The 16,322-nt window shown below is 38.0% G+C and overlaps 1 protein-coding gene across 14 annotated transcripts in view; it reads right to left on the bottom strand.

Moving 5' to 3' along the window:
• The window catches only part of PCDH7 (protocadherin 7), a 453,309-nt gene that overhangs the window by 103,594 nt on the left and 333,393 nt on the right, over positions 1–16,322 (bottom strand). For 6 of the 14 annotated variants that reach the window (XM_060777850.2, XM_060777847.2, XM_060777848.2 and 3 more), the window contains one exon: positions 10,238–10,295. The exons of the other annotated variants lie outside the window; for them this stretch is intronic. In XM_060777850.2, coding sequence (XP_060633833.2) covers positions 10,238–10,295 — 58 coding nt within the window. The remainder of the gene's footprint in view (positions 1–10,237; positions 10,296–16,322) is intronic. 14 annotated transcript variants of the gene reach the window in all.

The following is a 16,322-nucleotide window of genomic DNA, read 5'->3' as shown; positions in this document are numbered from 1 at the left end:
TAGGCAGCTGGATGTCCCCACTGCCCAGTTGATCCAGCCATAGAATCTCCGTCTTTGCTGGATCTCCATCTTTGCTGGATTCACCCTCAACCTGCTGGCACGCAGCCATCCAGTAATCGAGGCACTGATGAAAATAATCGGGTATTTTCTGAACAGGAAACACGATTTCCTATGTAGAAAATAATATTTGTATTCAGAAATATTGTGTTCAACATAGTAAATAATGTTTGCTGTAGTTCAGGACTTTTGCTGCAGAAAATTATAACACAGCTGTATTGTGTTCAAAATAAGATTTCTTTCTATGCAAAAGCATTGTAGTATATGAGGAAACTGTTCACAGAGCAAGAACATCCCTTTTTCCTGTGCAAACACCACATATAAATTTTGGACAATAAATAATGTTTCAAAAATTGCAGCAATCAAATGCTTTCTCACAGTAGAAAAAGATATTAACACAACTTGATGTTTACTTTGATAAGAAAATTAGTAAAGAATTCTTACCCTAATCAAGACAAAGGATTAAACAAAATCATAGCATCACAGAAGAAACACCAAGGTTCTTTGTTTTCACATCCTTAATACCACTAATGCAGGATACCTAAGACAAAGTATCTTTAGAAAATACTTGTATACAATGAGTATACAATGAATACAATGAATGAAAGAATACAATGAATGAAAGCCCATCAGCCAGAAACATCTGTTGTCCTGTCAAAGAGCTCACATCATGAGAAGAATCTCCCTAATATTATGATGACAACTGAATTCTTGTAATTTGAGTCCACAGGTTAAGGTTCTACATTCTGGAGGTTTAGAAAACAAGTTTACTCCTTTTCTGCATGACAGTCCTTTAAATATTTCAAGATTACTATTGTATCACCTGTCCAGGCTAAATATTTCCAAATTCCTCAATCATTTTTCACAGAGCTTAGCTTCCAGAAGTCTTAGTCATTCTTCTCTGGATGTGCTCCAGCTTGATGCTACTCTTTTTAAATTGTTGGGCCAAGAACACAGTGGTCCAGATTTGTTTTAACAAAGAAGAGAATACAGTGCTATTATTTTCCTTGGTATTATTTTCCTTGGTATTGACATGGTTGATACAATCTAGAAATGCAGTCATTCAACTGTCTAGGATTGCAACAGTTTATTGGAAGTGCAAATCCCCAACATCAAGTTGAGCTGCTACATAACCTGTCTGAAATTCAGGAGAGCCAATATTTCTCAGTTAGAAAGTCCATAAAGAGCAATATTAATGAACAATTTCACTTGGTATATGGCAGTTTTCTAATTAGACATAAGAAGGGGGTGGACATTTGATACAGAACTGTCATTTGGGGCTAAACACCATTGTCTTAATAACATCCTAGTAACACATACATTTTTAAAAAACTGCAGCAAGTAACTTCCATACCACACCTCTGTTCATAGATACATGTGATGTGAAAATCTATCTATCTTATTTTCATTGAGTTTCACAGTTACTAACTATTATTCTCATTTATTTTCCATTTTAATGTCACACTGATCATTTTATCATATAGTTTTGTGTTCGGTTTACAGGGCCTAGATTTTCTGAGGCAAAATGTGATCCTTTCTATTAATTGTTTCAGGAAGTGAGAAAATGATATCTGAGATGTGAATCCAGTAAATGTATTTCCCATCGCTAATGAATACTCAATATGGTTCAAACTTGATACAAAGTAACACAAGATCTTACATGTTATAGTAGAGTTCATAACAAAAAGAGTCTAGGACAGATGAAAGCTCTCCAACCACATTATTACACTTGGGGCTTTTGGCCCCTTGCTACACTTTGGAAAAGGGACCTGCTGAGTGCCATCACATGACACTGGCATGGCCATGTCCCATTCATCCCTGAAGTGGTGAGGGAAGAGTTGCCAATGATGCAAGGTAAGTAGTGTTTCAGGTAGTTCTAATGGAGCTACTCATATTTTTCTCCCCTTTACTCCATCTGATGGAAACAGGGTGCCTTGTCCAGTTCCCTTCTTGTGACAAGGGAAGAAAGGCGGGCATGTGGGTGCAAAGTGTCCCATGCACCTGTTGTTTTGATGGCAATTGCCGACAAAACAGAATTGGGGGGGAGGACTTATCTGCATGATGAGATCTCTAGAGTTAGCTAATATGTCAACATGAAACTACAACTCTAGAGGAGTTCCACAGACTTCTCTATAAACAATCAATCTACACACTTTCTCATTGAAAAGAATAAATAAAGAGCCATCATCTGAGATGAAGAAAAAAAAACAAGCTTGCACCATCTTCTCTAATTAGCCATGCTCTGAAGAAATCACTTTCAGAGTAAATTAGGTACTCTGAAAGAGGCTGTTTGGCTATGGATACATCCACAGAGAGATGGCAGCAGTGTAGGTGAGAGAGGGATGTTGCTTAGTGTTCTGTATATCAATTTGAACCCCTTAGTACTTTGTAACATTTTGGAGTAAACAACTCTAAATAATTTCCTTGCAATATAATGAGGATGAGAAGTTTAAAAGGTAACATTTGATTTTTCTGTAGTTTGACATTCTGATCTAAATGCACACATATGCACATACACATGCACACACGTGTGTGTGTGTTTGTAATGTCTGTGTGTTTAGATTAGAATGTCTAACTATAAGTAAACTGAATGTATGAAGAAAAAATGAATCTCACTGTGTGTGTGTGTGTGTGTTACGTACACACACATTAAGATTCACTTTTTCTTTATATATATAATCCTTTTCTCTATATATAACTTAAAAACCCGAACATATTAGGCACCTGGTGATGTTTCTCTTCTATTTGTATTAAATATTGAAGCTTCTGCTTAATCATTTCCACTTTTTAATGAGTATCTTGCCATCTTTTCACCACACCCCCTGCTCTGCATGGTGCTTTACAGTTTGGAAAGAAATTATTGGGGTTAGCATCTGCTCTGTGTGCATGTGTGCGACAGAGTGTGTGTGTGTACATGTGCCTTTCTTTTATTCTACAACAAAATAATACTGGGGCCAGAGATGTATATACTAGGCAGCCTATATTAAAATAATAGTATTTAAATCCAATTATATGTCAAGGTTATGTTGGAAAGAGGGCGGGGAGAGAGGAAAAGGAAAAAGAAGAAATGTATAAACAATGAGTACAGAAAAATGAAGTGAACATTCCCACTTTGCAAAGATATTTCTAACATAATTACTTATACAATTCACAGACATAGCCATGTTAGTATAAAAATTGATATTGCCACATTTTAGAGAATAACTGGGAGAACAAAGTTGGTAGCATGTGGTTTCAAAGAGGCTTTCTAAGTACTTCACTACATTCATCTGAGAGAGTACATTTAGGACTTGGCTACATTAATAAAAACACTCACACTCATCTCAGATCCAGCACAAGAAGTCATCATGGTGTGCAGGGACTTTTGGTCAGTTCCAGGAGCATTTTGCTTAAAACCTGAATGTCTTTCTGTGAATACTCCATAGCTTGGAGGAAATTCCAGAGTATCCATGGGCTTTGTGGCCATCTGGACAGCTGGGTTAGATCCATTTCAGCCTGATTTGTTGTCCACAGGGAAAGCAATGGAATTTCTTCACATTGCTGTCACTGCTCCCCACTAGCCATGGGGTTCTCTGCAAGTACCATTGAAGCCATGTCTGCTGAGGTCTGAATGTGGTGCCTGTGTGATTAGCAAGAAGGACGGGGGGGGGGGGTCACTACCCCATCATTGCTGGTTGCTTAGGAGCACCATTATGACCTCAATGGATGCAACTATGACAACTAGTTTATACAGAGGACAAATGAGGTCTGTGCCATCTCAGCTGGATTTTCTGGACACCTATACAATTCTGTAGAGCAGTGGTTCTCAACCTGTGGGTCCCCAGATGTTTTGGCCTTCAACTCCCAGAAATCCTAACAGCTGGTAAACTGGTTGGAATTTCTGGGAGTTGTAGGCCAAAACACCTGAGGAACCCACAGGTTGAGAAGCACTGCTGTAGAGAGTGCAAACCATCTGGCTACCATTGTGTTAAATTCGGGGATGTAATGTTCTAGAATGGTCCCAAATTAAATAACCACTATGGTCTATGAAAGCTTATGCTTCCAATTTCATTTTCACAATTAATTTCTATTATTGTACAAGATCTCTTTGCATATGATAACCATTTATAATAAGACAGCCATCTGCAATACTCATATCACCTTCTGCACATATCATATTCTCATATTGCATAACACTTAAATTTGTCATATTTTCATATCACAATAAATCATGATTTGCATATATTAAACATGTTTTGAGGCTTCATCCACAATTGCACAGCAGATGATCAAACAAACTGAGACTTGTCCCTCCTCATTTCTAGATTTTTTTCTCATTTATACCTTTGTCAGCTCCTACCCCAGGCTATAGAATTGTGGAGAGGACTATGGGACAACTCCTCCCCACAATTGTGGGTTCCTGCAGTGTGGATGTGAGAAGAAATATTTTATGAGTAATAGATAATCTAGGAAGAATGGGAAGAAAATGAATAGAACTTTTTCTTGGTCTCAGTCTGATGGGCTAGAGCAAGTATTTCCTAATTTTTCCAGAATTTTTTTTAATATATACCCCTCAGGAATTGCTAGCAGTTAAACAATAATAAATGTGTCTTATCTGATTAAACTGTGCATTCTTTACTAAGAAGATAAGAATTGCCCACAGGTGGCTCTCCATTCCAAAGTTTATAAAAGTTAACTTCTTACAAAGTAAAATTCTCACATTCTTTTAACCAACTGTGAAGGTGGAAGACTTCTGGAAGCTGTAGTCCCAAAAGTAATCCTAAGATACCAACATCACATTTTTCTCCCAAAATCTGTATTCATTGCTGTAGATCAGTATAGAACGGTTGACAGCCCTATCTGCCTCCATCTCCAGTGTAAACAAGAGATGCAGTACCAGAACTTTGATTTTTTTTCAAGGTTACTGAATACACTGAGTTTTTTCATGCATTGATGAAGCTGTCTTTTTAAAAATTATTGCTTTACATATAAAGAGGGGGGGGGGGGAAACAGCTAGAAAAAGCACCGTCTTTTCACATGTTACGCCTATATGTTTTGTAAATAGGTGACTAGAATTATAATTGTAGTCAGATTTATTCCCTTATCCACTAAATATACAAATAATTGAACATTCCATATTTCAATAGATCCCCCCCCACACACACACACACACACTATGTTCTGCGCTATACATAGTTTAACATTTAGCCTGAAAGGAAGTAATTGGAAGTGAAGGTTTTATTTAATGCATGATATAAGCAATGGGATCAAATATTAGTATACCTATTTGGGTAGGCACAGAAATAATAGGGGTGTATGACTGGGCAAAAACCTGTACCAGTTTTGCTCCTGTTTTCAGCCCCCCCCCCCCCCATATGGTTTACTGGGAAGTTCCCAAAATTGGGAGGGGGGGGGGGTTCTGTTTTTGTTCTGGTAAGATTTGGTCTATTGACACCAAATGGAAAAATTTAAAGGCTCATTTCGCCATCATTTTTAGGCCTATCAGTACAAAACTCACATCACCTGTAGACCATATTTACAACTGCAAGCCTGCCAAGTTTCAGAACAATTCACCAATCCACTGAGTTTTGGAAAGTTTTAACTATGACATTTTTTTAAAAAAAAAACAAGAAGAGGGGGTTCTGGGGACTGAAGTTCCAAGTGCACACCACAAGAGGGGAGGAAAATTGATATAGCAAACTAGGCCTCCCATTGGCTGAGAAATGAAGTGAGAAACACACAGAGAAAACACAAAACCTTAACTCCCATCATGCCTCCTTCAATTCCTACACCACACAAAGTGCTGCCGGTAAAGTGAGTTCCCATTTGCCTCAAGATGGCACTGGGGGGGGGGGGGGAGCTTTGGAAATGGATGGAGGAGACTTCCATGGAAGAAAGAGGAGGAGGACCTGCAGCTTGACTGATTTGCAAGGATGCCCACATGCCACCTCAAGTAAAGTGACGCTCCACCCCATTACCCCCCATTAGCTGAAAAGATCCAGGTGCTGTAATATAATGCATATTGGCTAAGGCTTTGGATGCTCCCTGCCAGGCTCGTTTCTGGGAATTCGACAGCCAAATCCCCTGAATCCCCCAAATCCAGTACATCAAAATGAAATCATGCACACTCCTAAGAAATAATAGTACTTAAGTGTAATTATTTATTATGGCATTGCACTAAAAAATAAAGGAAATGACTTCACAATCCACATGTTGCACATCCTGTGTATCACACTTTTTTCTGTCTACATTTATCCTAAGTACTCTGTAATTTTGAATGAGGTGAAGCATATGGCTGATGACTGAGTTGTTTTCTTCTACACTTTGAGAATAAGGGACACTGCTAATTTCTACATTTTTGTTGTTAACAGCCATGATAACACCACGAATGAGAGACATCCAAGTCATCATACCATCAACACAACAAGCATGGCATTGATACTATCTGTTCTGGAATGTGGTCTTCTTCTTTTTACCAAACCTTACCAAACACTATAGTCTTTTCTAGTTAGTCACATCTATTCATAGCTCTGCAGGTTTGTTTGATTTCTTGTGATTTGAAAGCACAATATTCAATTAAGGCCATTGCAAATACAATGTGACAATTTGTACTAGTATCTGTGCCTTTGAGCTGGGAATATGATGAAAAAATTTGATTTTCAAACATAAATAAATAAATGTTGGAACTGAGCTAAGAAAACACCATAGACACAATTATAGCATAGCATCCTGAACAAGTGCTTTGGCGTGCCATAAGAGAGAAATGAAAATGAAAGGCTCGGATTTCACATATCCTGAACCAAGACAGCTAAATAAGGACAGTCTGATACACATTATTTGAAGACAGTTGTTTTGAATTACAGAAAATCCCTTCACTTTCAGAACTTACTGTATTTAGTAAAAAGAATGCTGAAGGATATATTGTTGCAAAACAAATTCTAGATTTAATAAACAAATAAGGTAGCAGGAATAAATAGTTCTGGGGAGGATACAAACATGTCAGTAGAATTAGAGACTCCAAAATATCCATCAGGCTGCATTATGTCCAATACAGGTTTGTCCTTGAGCTTTCCAATGGAAACCATCCATAAATCCACTTTTTCCACTCTGCACTCTCTAGGAGGATTTGAAAGCAATACCATTTGGACTATACAAATTATATAGAAATGCACTAATTGGTTCACTCTATTAAAACATGCAATATTGAGTGAAGCTAAGTTAGAAGTTTGGTTTGAGACCTTTCTTGTTATATTCTGTGGCATCTGTTTGTGAATGGAAAGCATTATGATATTTGGGTTCCTTTTTCACTTCAACTTGATTCAGATTTCTGCTTTTGATTTTGAAGGTCAGACAGTTAACTTTCAAATAACATTTCAATAAACCAAAAAAAAGTGGGGAAGCTTTCTACAGCTTTCTAATGTCATGCTGCATAATTCCTTCACTTTTCTGCTTGTACAACTTAACTGATGCTTGGATGCACAGCAGAGCAGAAGCTGACTTAATGAAGGAAGGCGTTCTCCCTTTACAAATGAAAGGACACAGACAGGTCTGCCCTAAAGCAAATGCTGGTAGAGGCTGCTGCCTGACATGTTAGAGCTATTTCAGCAGTGTTGGGCTGCTCCTGGTCAAGGAAGGATGAGAACTTATTCTCAGTCAATTGTAATTTGTCAGAATAGAATGTGGGCAGGTGAGGTGAGAGCCACCACGTCTGTTTAGATCCTTGCCCTTCCTGGCTTATTGAAAAGACCAGAGGTAGATTAGCTGAGTAGATACAAGGAATGATCAATTCACCACTAAAAACAAGGCAAAGTTCCATTATACCTCGAGGAGGTCGTTGTAAAACCAGTCTTGAAAAAGTCCTTGAATTTCATCATTTTGGACAACCAGTTTTCAATACTTCCTTTTGGGGCAAAGTACCAGGGCATGTGGTGGCTGCCCAACTCCAGGAATTTCTGGATGAGATGAATTATCTAGACCCATTTCATTTTGTTTTTAGTATGATATAGAAACATTTTGATCACCTTGGTGGCTAACTTATGCCAGGAACTGGAATATGCCCATTAATTCTGCTACATTTGTTAGCAGTTTTTGATACTTTTGCCCATGATATCATTTTGGGGGGTTTTCTTTCTTGTTTGGCAGGTAGTGCTGGGGAACTCCTGTTCAACCACTTGACTGCTATTATGAGGGGTTCTTGAGGGCTTAGATTTCTTTAGCATGCTATTTATACATGCAATTACTGGGTGAAATTTATGGAGTTTGCGGTGGTCTTATGACATTGCTATCGATGACACATAATTCTAGTATTTATTTACCTAAAATGAAAGAGAGCTCTTTTAGTTCTAAATTATGGTCAGTTGACAGTAATGGACAATGATGGGCCAGATGAGGAAAAACAAATTGAAACATAATCCAGGAAAGATAGAGGTGAAGCAAACTGATCAAAATACTAGGAATCGATATTCAAATTGTGCTTGTTTAGTTTAAGTCCTCTTGTACACACAAGTCTGCATCTTGCTCTCCTAGTTCAGTGGTAAACTTGGGTTAACTTGAGCTTGGAAATTTTAACCATCTAAAGAGCTGCAACCAGATTATTTACCAGGATTAGCTACATTACTTCAGTTTTACTGGCTACTGGCTACTGATCTGTTTCCAAGCACAGTTCAAAGTGCTGATATCAGCTATAAAGCCATATATAATTCAGAAATCCATTATCTAAAGGACTGAAATGTGTGTGTGTGTGCATGTGTGCGTATTTATGTGTATATACATGTACATGTGTGTGTATTTGTGTGTGTGTGTGTGTGTGTGTGTGTATTTTCAGGGAATATTGATCCCACCATCCTCAAAGTTATGTCTCGTAGAGAAAAAGAAATTATCTTCTTGGTTGCTTCTCCCACGCTTTGGAACTTCCTTTTTATATATGCTAGACAGGCACCCTCCATAAGAGCCCCCAGTGGCTCAGTGGGTTAAATTCTTGTGCCAGCATGACTGAAGACCGACAGGTCGGAGGTCCGAATCTGGGGAGAGCATGGATGAGCTCCTCTGTCAGCTCCAGTTCCCCATGTGGAGACATGAGAGAAGCTTCCCACAAAGATGGTAAAACATCAAAAACATCTGGGTACCCCCTGGATAACATCCTTACCGACGGCCAATTGTCTCACACCAGAAGCGACTTGCAGTTTCTAAAGTCGCTTCTGACATGAAAAAAAGAGCACCCTCCATAGTGAGATGCAAAGACTTGATTTTTTTTCCAATAGGATTTTGGTAACTAATTGCTTGTAGGGGAGAGAGGCTTTTAACAATGTGTTTTTCTTTTATGCAATGAAAAACATTTTATGCTGCATCTCTTCTAATTTTTCCAGACTGTATTAAGTGCCAAGACATGAGAAAAGGCAGAATATAAAACAGCAACAACAGGTGATGAAGAAAGATATTTTAGTAGTGTGTCTCTCTGTGTTGCACTTTTATTGTTATCATTATGCTTTTAAATGATTCCATTTAAAAGTATCAGTGTTTCAATGAGGTAGTTCATATGGTTATATTTTTGTGTTTTAAATCTACCGTATTGTGAGTTACCTTGGAGCCCTGTTAAGACAAAACAAGATACGATATAAATGCATAAATAAAATGCAAATGTCTTAATATTCAGATTTGAAAGGCTTTTTGTCAACCCCGCCCCCCATAAAATCCCTAAACACAAACATATAGAAAATTGGATTTTTTTTTAGTAGGGCATGGTATTTTTGCTTAACTCACATAAGTCTGATCTATCTATGTATGTATGTATGTCAAGTGTATAGTTGTTTCCATACTAGGGGAAATTATATCTATTGAATTTCACAAAAATTCAATAGGTTTACTGTCATTCATACATTTCTTCTTATTCAAGGTGGTAAAAACTTCAGGTTGTTGTTTTTTTTAAAAGGTAATTTTTTTTCAAACTCCAAAATTATGTCATTATGATTCCACTATAATTGCCATGAATCCATCCTATGGATTCCTGGAATTTGTAGTTCTTTTGGTATTTAGAACTCTTAGCCAAAGAGCCTTAGTGATCTTCTAAAGTGTGTGCCACATGATTCCACAGGATGTTGCCATAGAGGTTAAAGTGGATTTATTGTCCTATAAAAGTGTAATGTGAAAGAGACCAAGTACTGAAAGGGACAGAATGATGTGAGAAAAAGTAAATGTGTCCTACCTCCCACAAATTCCAAATGGAACCCCATTAGTTCGGTTTGGACTCTGGATGTGTGAAGCTGGGAAAAGAAATGGTAAAAAAAAAAAAGCAAGGAAGTAAAACAATATTTCATAGTCTGGGCATAAATATTTTGGTAATGTAAAATATTTTAGCATCTCTTTGCATGCCATTAAAAACTAAGTTGAAATATTTTGAACAGTTTGAGAGCCTTGTTTCAAGTTCTCTCTACCAAGCCATTGAGTTTACTGGCTGACTTTGAGCAATTTACTCTCTTCTTTCAACTTGGCATGCTTCTCAGGGTTGTTAAGGACACAAGGAAGGTGTTTGTGTCACTTAGAGCTGCTTGGACAAAGTGAGAAGTAGGTATCATTGTAAATAATAAATTAACTAAAAATTCAGTTTAATGTGGGTCCCACAATGGGGAAAAGGCCATATCTACTTTTGATCCATCTAGTCTTGTACACTATGTCTGTGTGGCCAGTAATGAATAAAATACAACAGTAGGCATCTTTGTTTATAGAGCACATGCCATTTCCAGGTAGACAAGTACTCTACACCATACTTTCGGTATCATTTCACTTAAGCAGAAATTTACTCATAGGACTTTATCACATGAAAGTGGCAAATTAGCAATGAGGCAGATATCCATGTACACACTCTATTGCTAGTTTGCTTCCTCCTCCCCATGACTAACCCATTCCCTGCTCTTGATAGGAAACCCCACCCATAGCCACCAATCAGGTCCCCTTCCTATCACATATCTGTTGCAATCAGCCCATTCTGTTGTTGAGCTAGTATGTTGGCACTGAAATTACATCAGGGAATGGGGTTCTCCTTCTCTCTTATTCTCCTCATTAGTATTCCTGAGGAAGAAATTCATTAACGTTGAGTTCTCTCTTTATGTTATTAGTAAGCTGGAATTTCAAAATACTTTTAAAACTTGTCAGAAAAGTGGAACTGCGGGAGTGCAGTTATGTAGCTAAGAGGGAGTTTAGCCATGGGACTGTAGGTCATCAAATCAGTACAACTGTGTGAATGTCATCTGGTGTAATAGTGAGGATCCTCACTCGTTATGTTGCCAGAATCAGTGAAGTTGCAACTGGTATGGGATAGCAACCTCATGTGATAAATTTCATAGTCAAATAAACACACATCTATAATTTATTTTTCCATTGTAGTTATGCCTGCCATTCCATTTCATAGAAAAGTTGCTTTTAAAGACTACAAGACATGATGTTGCCAGTAAGATAGCTAGGGTGCGGGATTTTTTTTTCTCTTTCATTACAAACTGGCCACCACAGGCAGCATGTGATGGGAGAACCTTGCTTTTGACAATGCCTGCAGCTTCCTTCACTTCCCATGCTTCAATTAAAGCCCAGGGGAAAACATTATAAAGTAATTTTCCCACTAGGCTTTTTTTTCCAGATCAGACAGCCAGCATGTCTTCAGGTCTCACACACACCACCGCTGGCCATGTTATAACACTAATGAATGATCCTACCTTGTAAAGAAATTCTAAATCATGCTGAGAATAAAACAGAAAACAGCATCTCTTTTTTTCCAAACAAGATGTAAACTTTGGGAAAACTTGGAAACAGATTTTCAACACTGCATTTTTCTTAGGCACTTCGGGTGTCCATTTTATTTAATTCATCCGTGCCAGAAAAATAATATCAAAATGTTCTCTATCGTAGGTGAGATTATGAGATGTTGTATGTATTTTTCAACAACAATAGACATTTCAGGGATTTGTGAAACAAAGGGATTATTTTACAGAGACTCAGACATAGGGTTTTCTGTTCACAATTTTCAGCACAATTTTTTTTATCTAGGAACTGTTCAGAACTGAAAGAATATCTTGGCTGTTGGTCCTCTTTAAAAAGAAGAAAAAATAGAATTAGGACATAGACAGACCAGGTTTTGAACCAATGTTCAGCTATGGAAACCTACTTGGTGTAGTCAAACTCTCTCAGCCTCAGAGAAAGATAAAGTCATCCTTCTTTGAGCAAATTCTGCCAAGAAAAAACCCATGATAGGTTCATACTAGGGTCATGACAACTCAGAAGTGATTTCAGGGCATAACAACAATAACAACAGCAGGAACAAATTCCTTACATCTCTATGATCACTATCATTCATGAAGTTAGAAGACTTTGGTATTACAGAAGACACTGAAAATGCAATCTTGAGTATCTTCCATCACTTGGTTAAAAAAATCATTTACTAGAGAATTTGACTAATATGGTTGAGGCCACTATACAATTATGACATCAACCTCCAGGACTACCAGAAGAGTTCCAGGAAGTCTGCACAAATGTCCTTTGCCCCAATGTATGTAGCTTCTGGAGAGGGGTGCAGAACATTACAAAGAATCACTTGACTATATTCTTCTAGATGCTGCACAATGGTGCAGATATGTTCCAGGACTTCTCAGGCATCTTTTGGATGTCATAAACAGTGATGCCATTGTGCACTGACTATCAGAATACAGCTGGACAACCCGCCACTACATGCCTGTGCTAAGCAAGCAAAAACATGTTGAGTCAGATGATTGTGTAGCACTTTCACTCTGCTAGAAAAATGCCTTTGGAAACTGAACAGTTTTTAACTATTTTCTTGAAATGGGAAGAAAACTGAATGATTTGCTTATTTTCTTCAGAGCAATGAATTTTAAGAAGGTTCAAATTACTGTAAACAACCAACCAATTTTTCTTATTTCCCCCCATTTCTAATATATATTTAACACTACTTCTTATGGGGAGTGAAGATTACAGCAAGGACTACAACAAAATAATATAGACTTTATAATCACAAAGACGTAAAGATGCTAAGCAATACGTTGTCATCCCTGCTGCTGTTGTCTATTTTATTGGTTCTCTTAATGGTGTATTTTACTATTCTTGTATTGTTTATCCTCTTGGATAATTTCCAGGAAAATATTTTGGCAAGAAAACAATTTAAAAAAGGATGAAGTGACATCAGATTCCATGAAAACACTGATACTGTCACCAGAAATATGACATTTTGAACTGGGTTTTTAAGAATATGACCAGATGACTATTTGCCCCCTCTCCTGCTCTCCCGCAGAAGTGAAATCTTTCCAGTTAATGTTTCTAGGAGCTCCTGGGAGCATGGGCTGAAGGGTGGTTGGCTTCCCTCCCCATGGATAAGAAAACAAAAGAGAGTCTCCTAGGAATTGGCTGATTTCTGAATTGGGACTCTGATTACTCTTGGAAGTACAACTGTCCCTTCACACTGGCTGGTTTAATGTCTGTGGACTTGTTTATTTATGGGTTTAATTAATTTGTTGTCTCTAGGAATCTCTAGATTCTTCACCACAATTCTCCATAGAGTCAGTTTACCAGCTGTTAGGATTTCTGGGAGTTGAAAGCCAAAACATATGGGGACCTACAGGTTGAGAACCACTGTCCTACAGTATGATTATTTGGCCAGCTTCCATTTGGAGGATTAAGAGACTCCTAGAAAACTATTATTTCAGGTAAAAACAATGCCAAACATTTTTATTCACACACCCTCCCCTCACTTTTGTGGGTATCCTCGAGTCCTACACCAGTAAATATTGAGGGCTGACTGTCCTAGGTAGCAGTCACCACATACAACCCCCCCCCCCCACCCCTAATTATTGTATCAATTTACAGATACAGTAGCAGAGGCATATCTCTCCCCCGCTCTTATATTTTCTTCACATAGATAGCTGTTTTTCCCTCTGGAGGTCTGACTTATCTTTTAAGGATGATTGTATAAATTGAGTCTTTAAGCAAGTCATATTAAAGGCCACATCTGAGAAATCTATACCATTGTCACAATCACACACATACATGTTGCAATAACCATTCATTAGCTCATTTATAAAGAGGATACATAGATACAGTCCCCCATCCCCACCCAATGCAAAGAAGCAGTGGAGAGAGAAAAAAGTGGGTGGTTGAGCAGATGTGTTTTATTTTGGCCTGCTTTACTGCAGTCTTTTGCCATTCATCATCTCCTGCTGAGTTCTGATACAGAGATGATCACTGGCTTTAGGCCACAATGCAGCAGTGTTTGACAACCAAGAAATAATGAAAAATAGAAATTCCCAGTTGAAAGCCAAATACGCAGACTCAAAAGAAATAGAAACAAAATAATTGCATGATGGAAATCATGATGATATGAAATATCTAGTTTTTTTTTCCTGACTGTAGCAAATCAATAGCCTTCTTGGAACATAATAGTATATGAATTCTGTTAATTCCCAGGAAGGAAGGAAGGAAGGAAGGAAGGAAGGAAGGAAGGAAGGAAGGGGAAATCTAAAAAGGAAAAAGCTGTGTATGCTCGTGCGCGTGTGTGCCTGAAGTTAAGAGTGCTCTGAGATCAATTTAGTCTCATTGAAAATGATTTGACGTCTTCCATGACAAGTCAATCAAAAGAAGTTGCATCTTTCCTGAACCCATTTGTAGTCTTCTTTTCATCTGTGCCAGTTTTCTTCATAACCTTTTAAATAAATTGTCTGGAAAGGTATAGTGATGAGAACAGTAGTGCTGGTACAAAGAGAATCACAGGCCCTGCAAGCTGTTTGTATGTCAGCAATGAAAAGGAACCCTACATGCCCACTGCTATACATGCAAACGAGATTTCTATCAGCACCAACAGGAAGTGAAGACAATTGAACAGAATGAATGAACTTCAGCTCTCTTCCATCCTAGCCTTCCTCACATTAAGAAAAACAGGAGAGGACTACACACATCTGTGAGATTGTGTAGCCTGCATTACATCAGAGCCTCTGAGGGCAAGCTTTCTATTTCACAGGAACACAGATGCCTTGAAAGTGGAAAGGAATAAGTCTGCATGTTATGACAACTTGGAAGTAAATGGGGTTAATGGATACATAACAATGTTATGTTTGCAAAAGAGTATGTAGTTTGTAATGTAATATTTAGAGGGTGAAACGTAGAGTGTTGTGCAAACTACCTAAGCCAGAAGGGTAACCCAAGTTGGGTTCCCCCCTCTCTGGCCATCTACTGGAAGACAACCCCAAGGAAGTCCACCCAAGTCACAGAATTTAAATGAGAGCAAAGCCCCAGACCGGTAATAGTGTAATTCCTTCTCTCCCCTAGGTCACAGGACCTAAAAAGACAGTTCCAGAGCCCTCTCAGTCAGGGTGCCAAGATATTAACCATAATTCTAAATTCTCTTTCCTACACCCTGTCAAATGATTACTTATTTAAAGACATAATACAGAGCCAATTGTCAAAGTGTGGGGTAGATAAAAAAACCCAGGGTACGTTAAAAAAAGGGGGGGAACAAAATCCTACATGGTCTTAAAATAACAAGCGTATCTCACTTTGTACTGGAGGAAGAAGGGTGGATTAAGTCATCAACTAAAGAGGGAAGAAAAAGGGGGAGAGACAGCTTATAAACTTATGGTGTTCTGTGCTTGATTCAGCTTGATACTGGCTTCTTTGTGTAGTCATTGAAGGTCACCAAAGGTGAGTCCTTCCCTGCAGCACCTCACACTATGAGGATCCAGATCTGCAATGTCTGGTTTAACAATCACACTGACATATCATATTTTTTTTAAATAACATTTGAGTTCTAACATAGGAGGATTGCTAGGGTGAATAAGAGAGTACGAGCATGGAAGGAGTCACAATTCTAAGGAAATATCAAAGGAAGAGGGAGAAAGAACTAATGTTTGAACAAAGTTTGCAGTGAAAAACCATATGATAGGTTCACCTTCGAGTCACCATAAATTAGAAATGACTTGAAAGCACAACATAGAACAAGCAATTAAAATGTAGATGAATGAAAGACAGCACCAGAACAGTGATTATTTACAGACCCTCTTCGCAAAAGCATGGGATGCTTCTACTGACCATGGTTCTAAATTTGAATTCTCATGGTTCTGTTTCACAATCTCTCTTCCGGCCTATAAAAATATCTAGCAGACAAGGCATCTCGCCCTATGGAAGCACAAGGTCAGTGAATAATATAAGAATAAGAAAGTGAGATAGAACAATATAGAATCATAATATAGAATAGCATTGTCCAAAGTTAAAATGACATTTTACTACCAACTGAACAATAA

This window comes from Anolis sagrei, chromosome 5, assembly GCF_037176765.1.
Source record: "Anolis sagrei isolate rAnoSag1 chromosome 5, rAnoSag1.mat, whole genome shotgun sequence".
Lineage (NCBI taxonomy): Eukaryota > Metazoa > Chordata > Lepidosauria > Squamata > Dactyloidae > Anolis > Anolis sagrei.
Note: the sequence above shows the minus strand (reverse complement) of the source record. Positions and strands in the feature narration are given on the sequence as shown.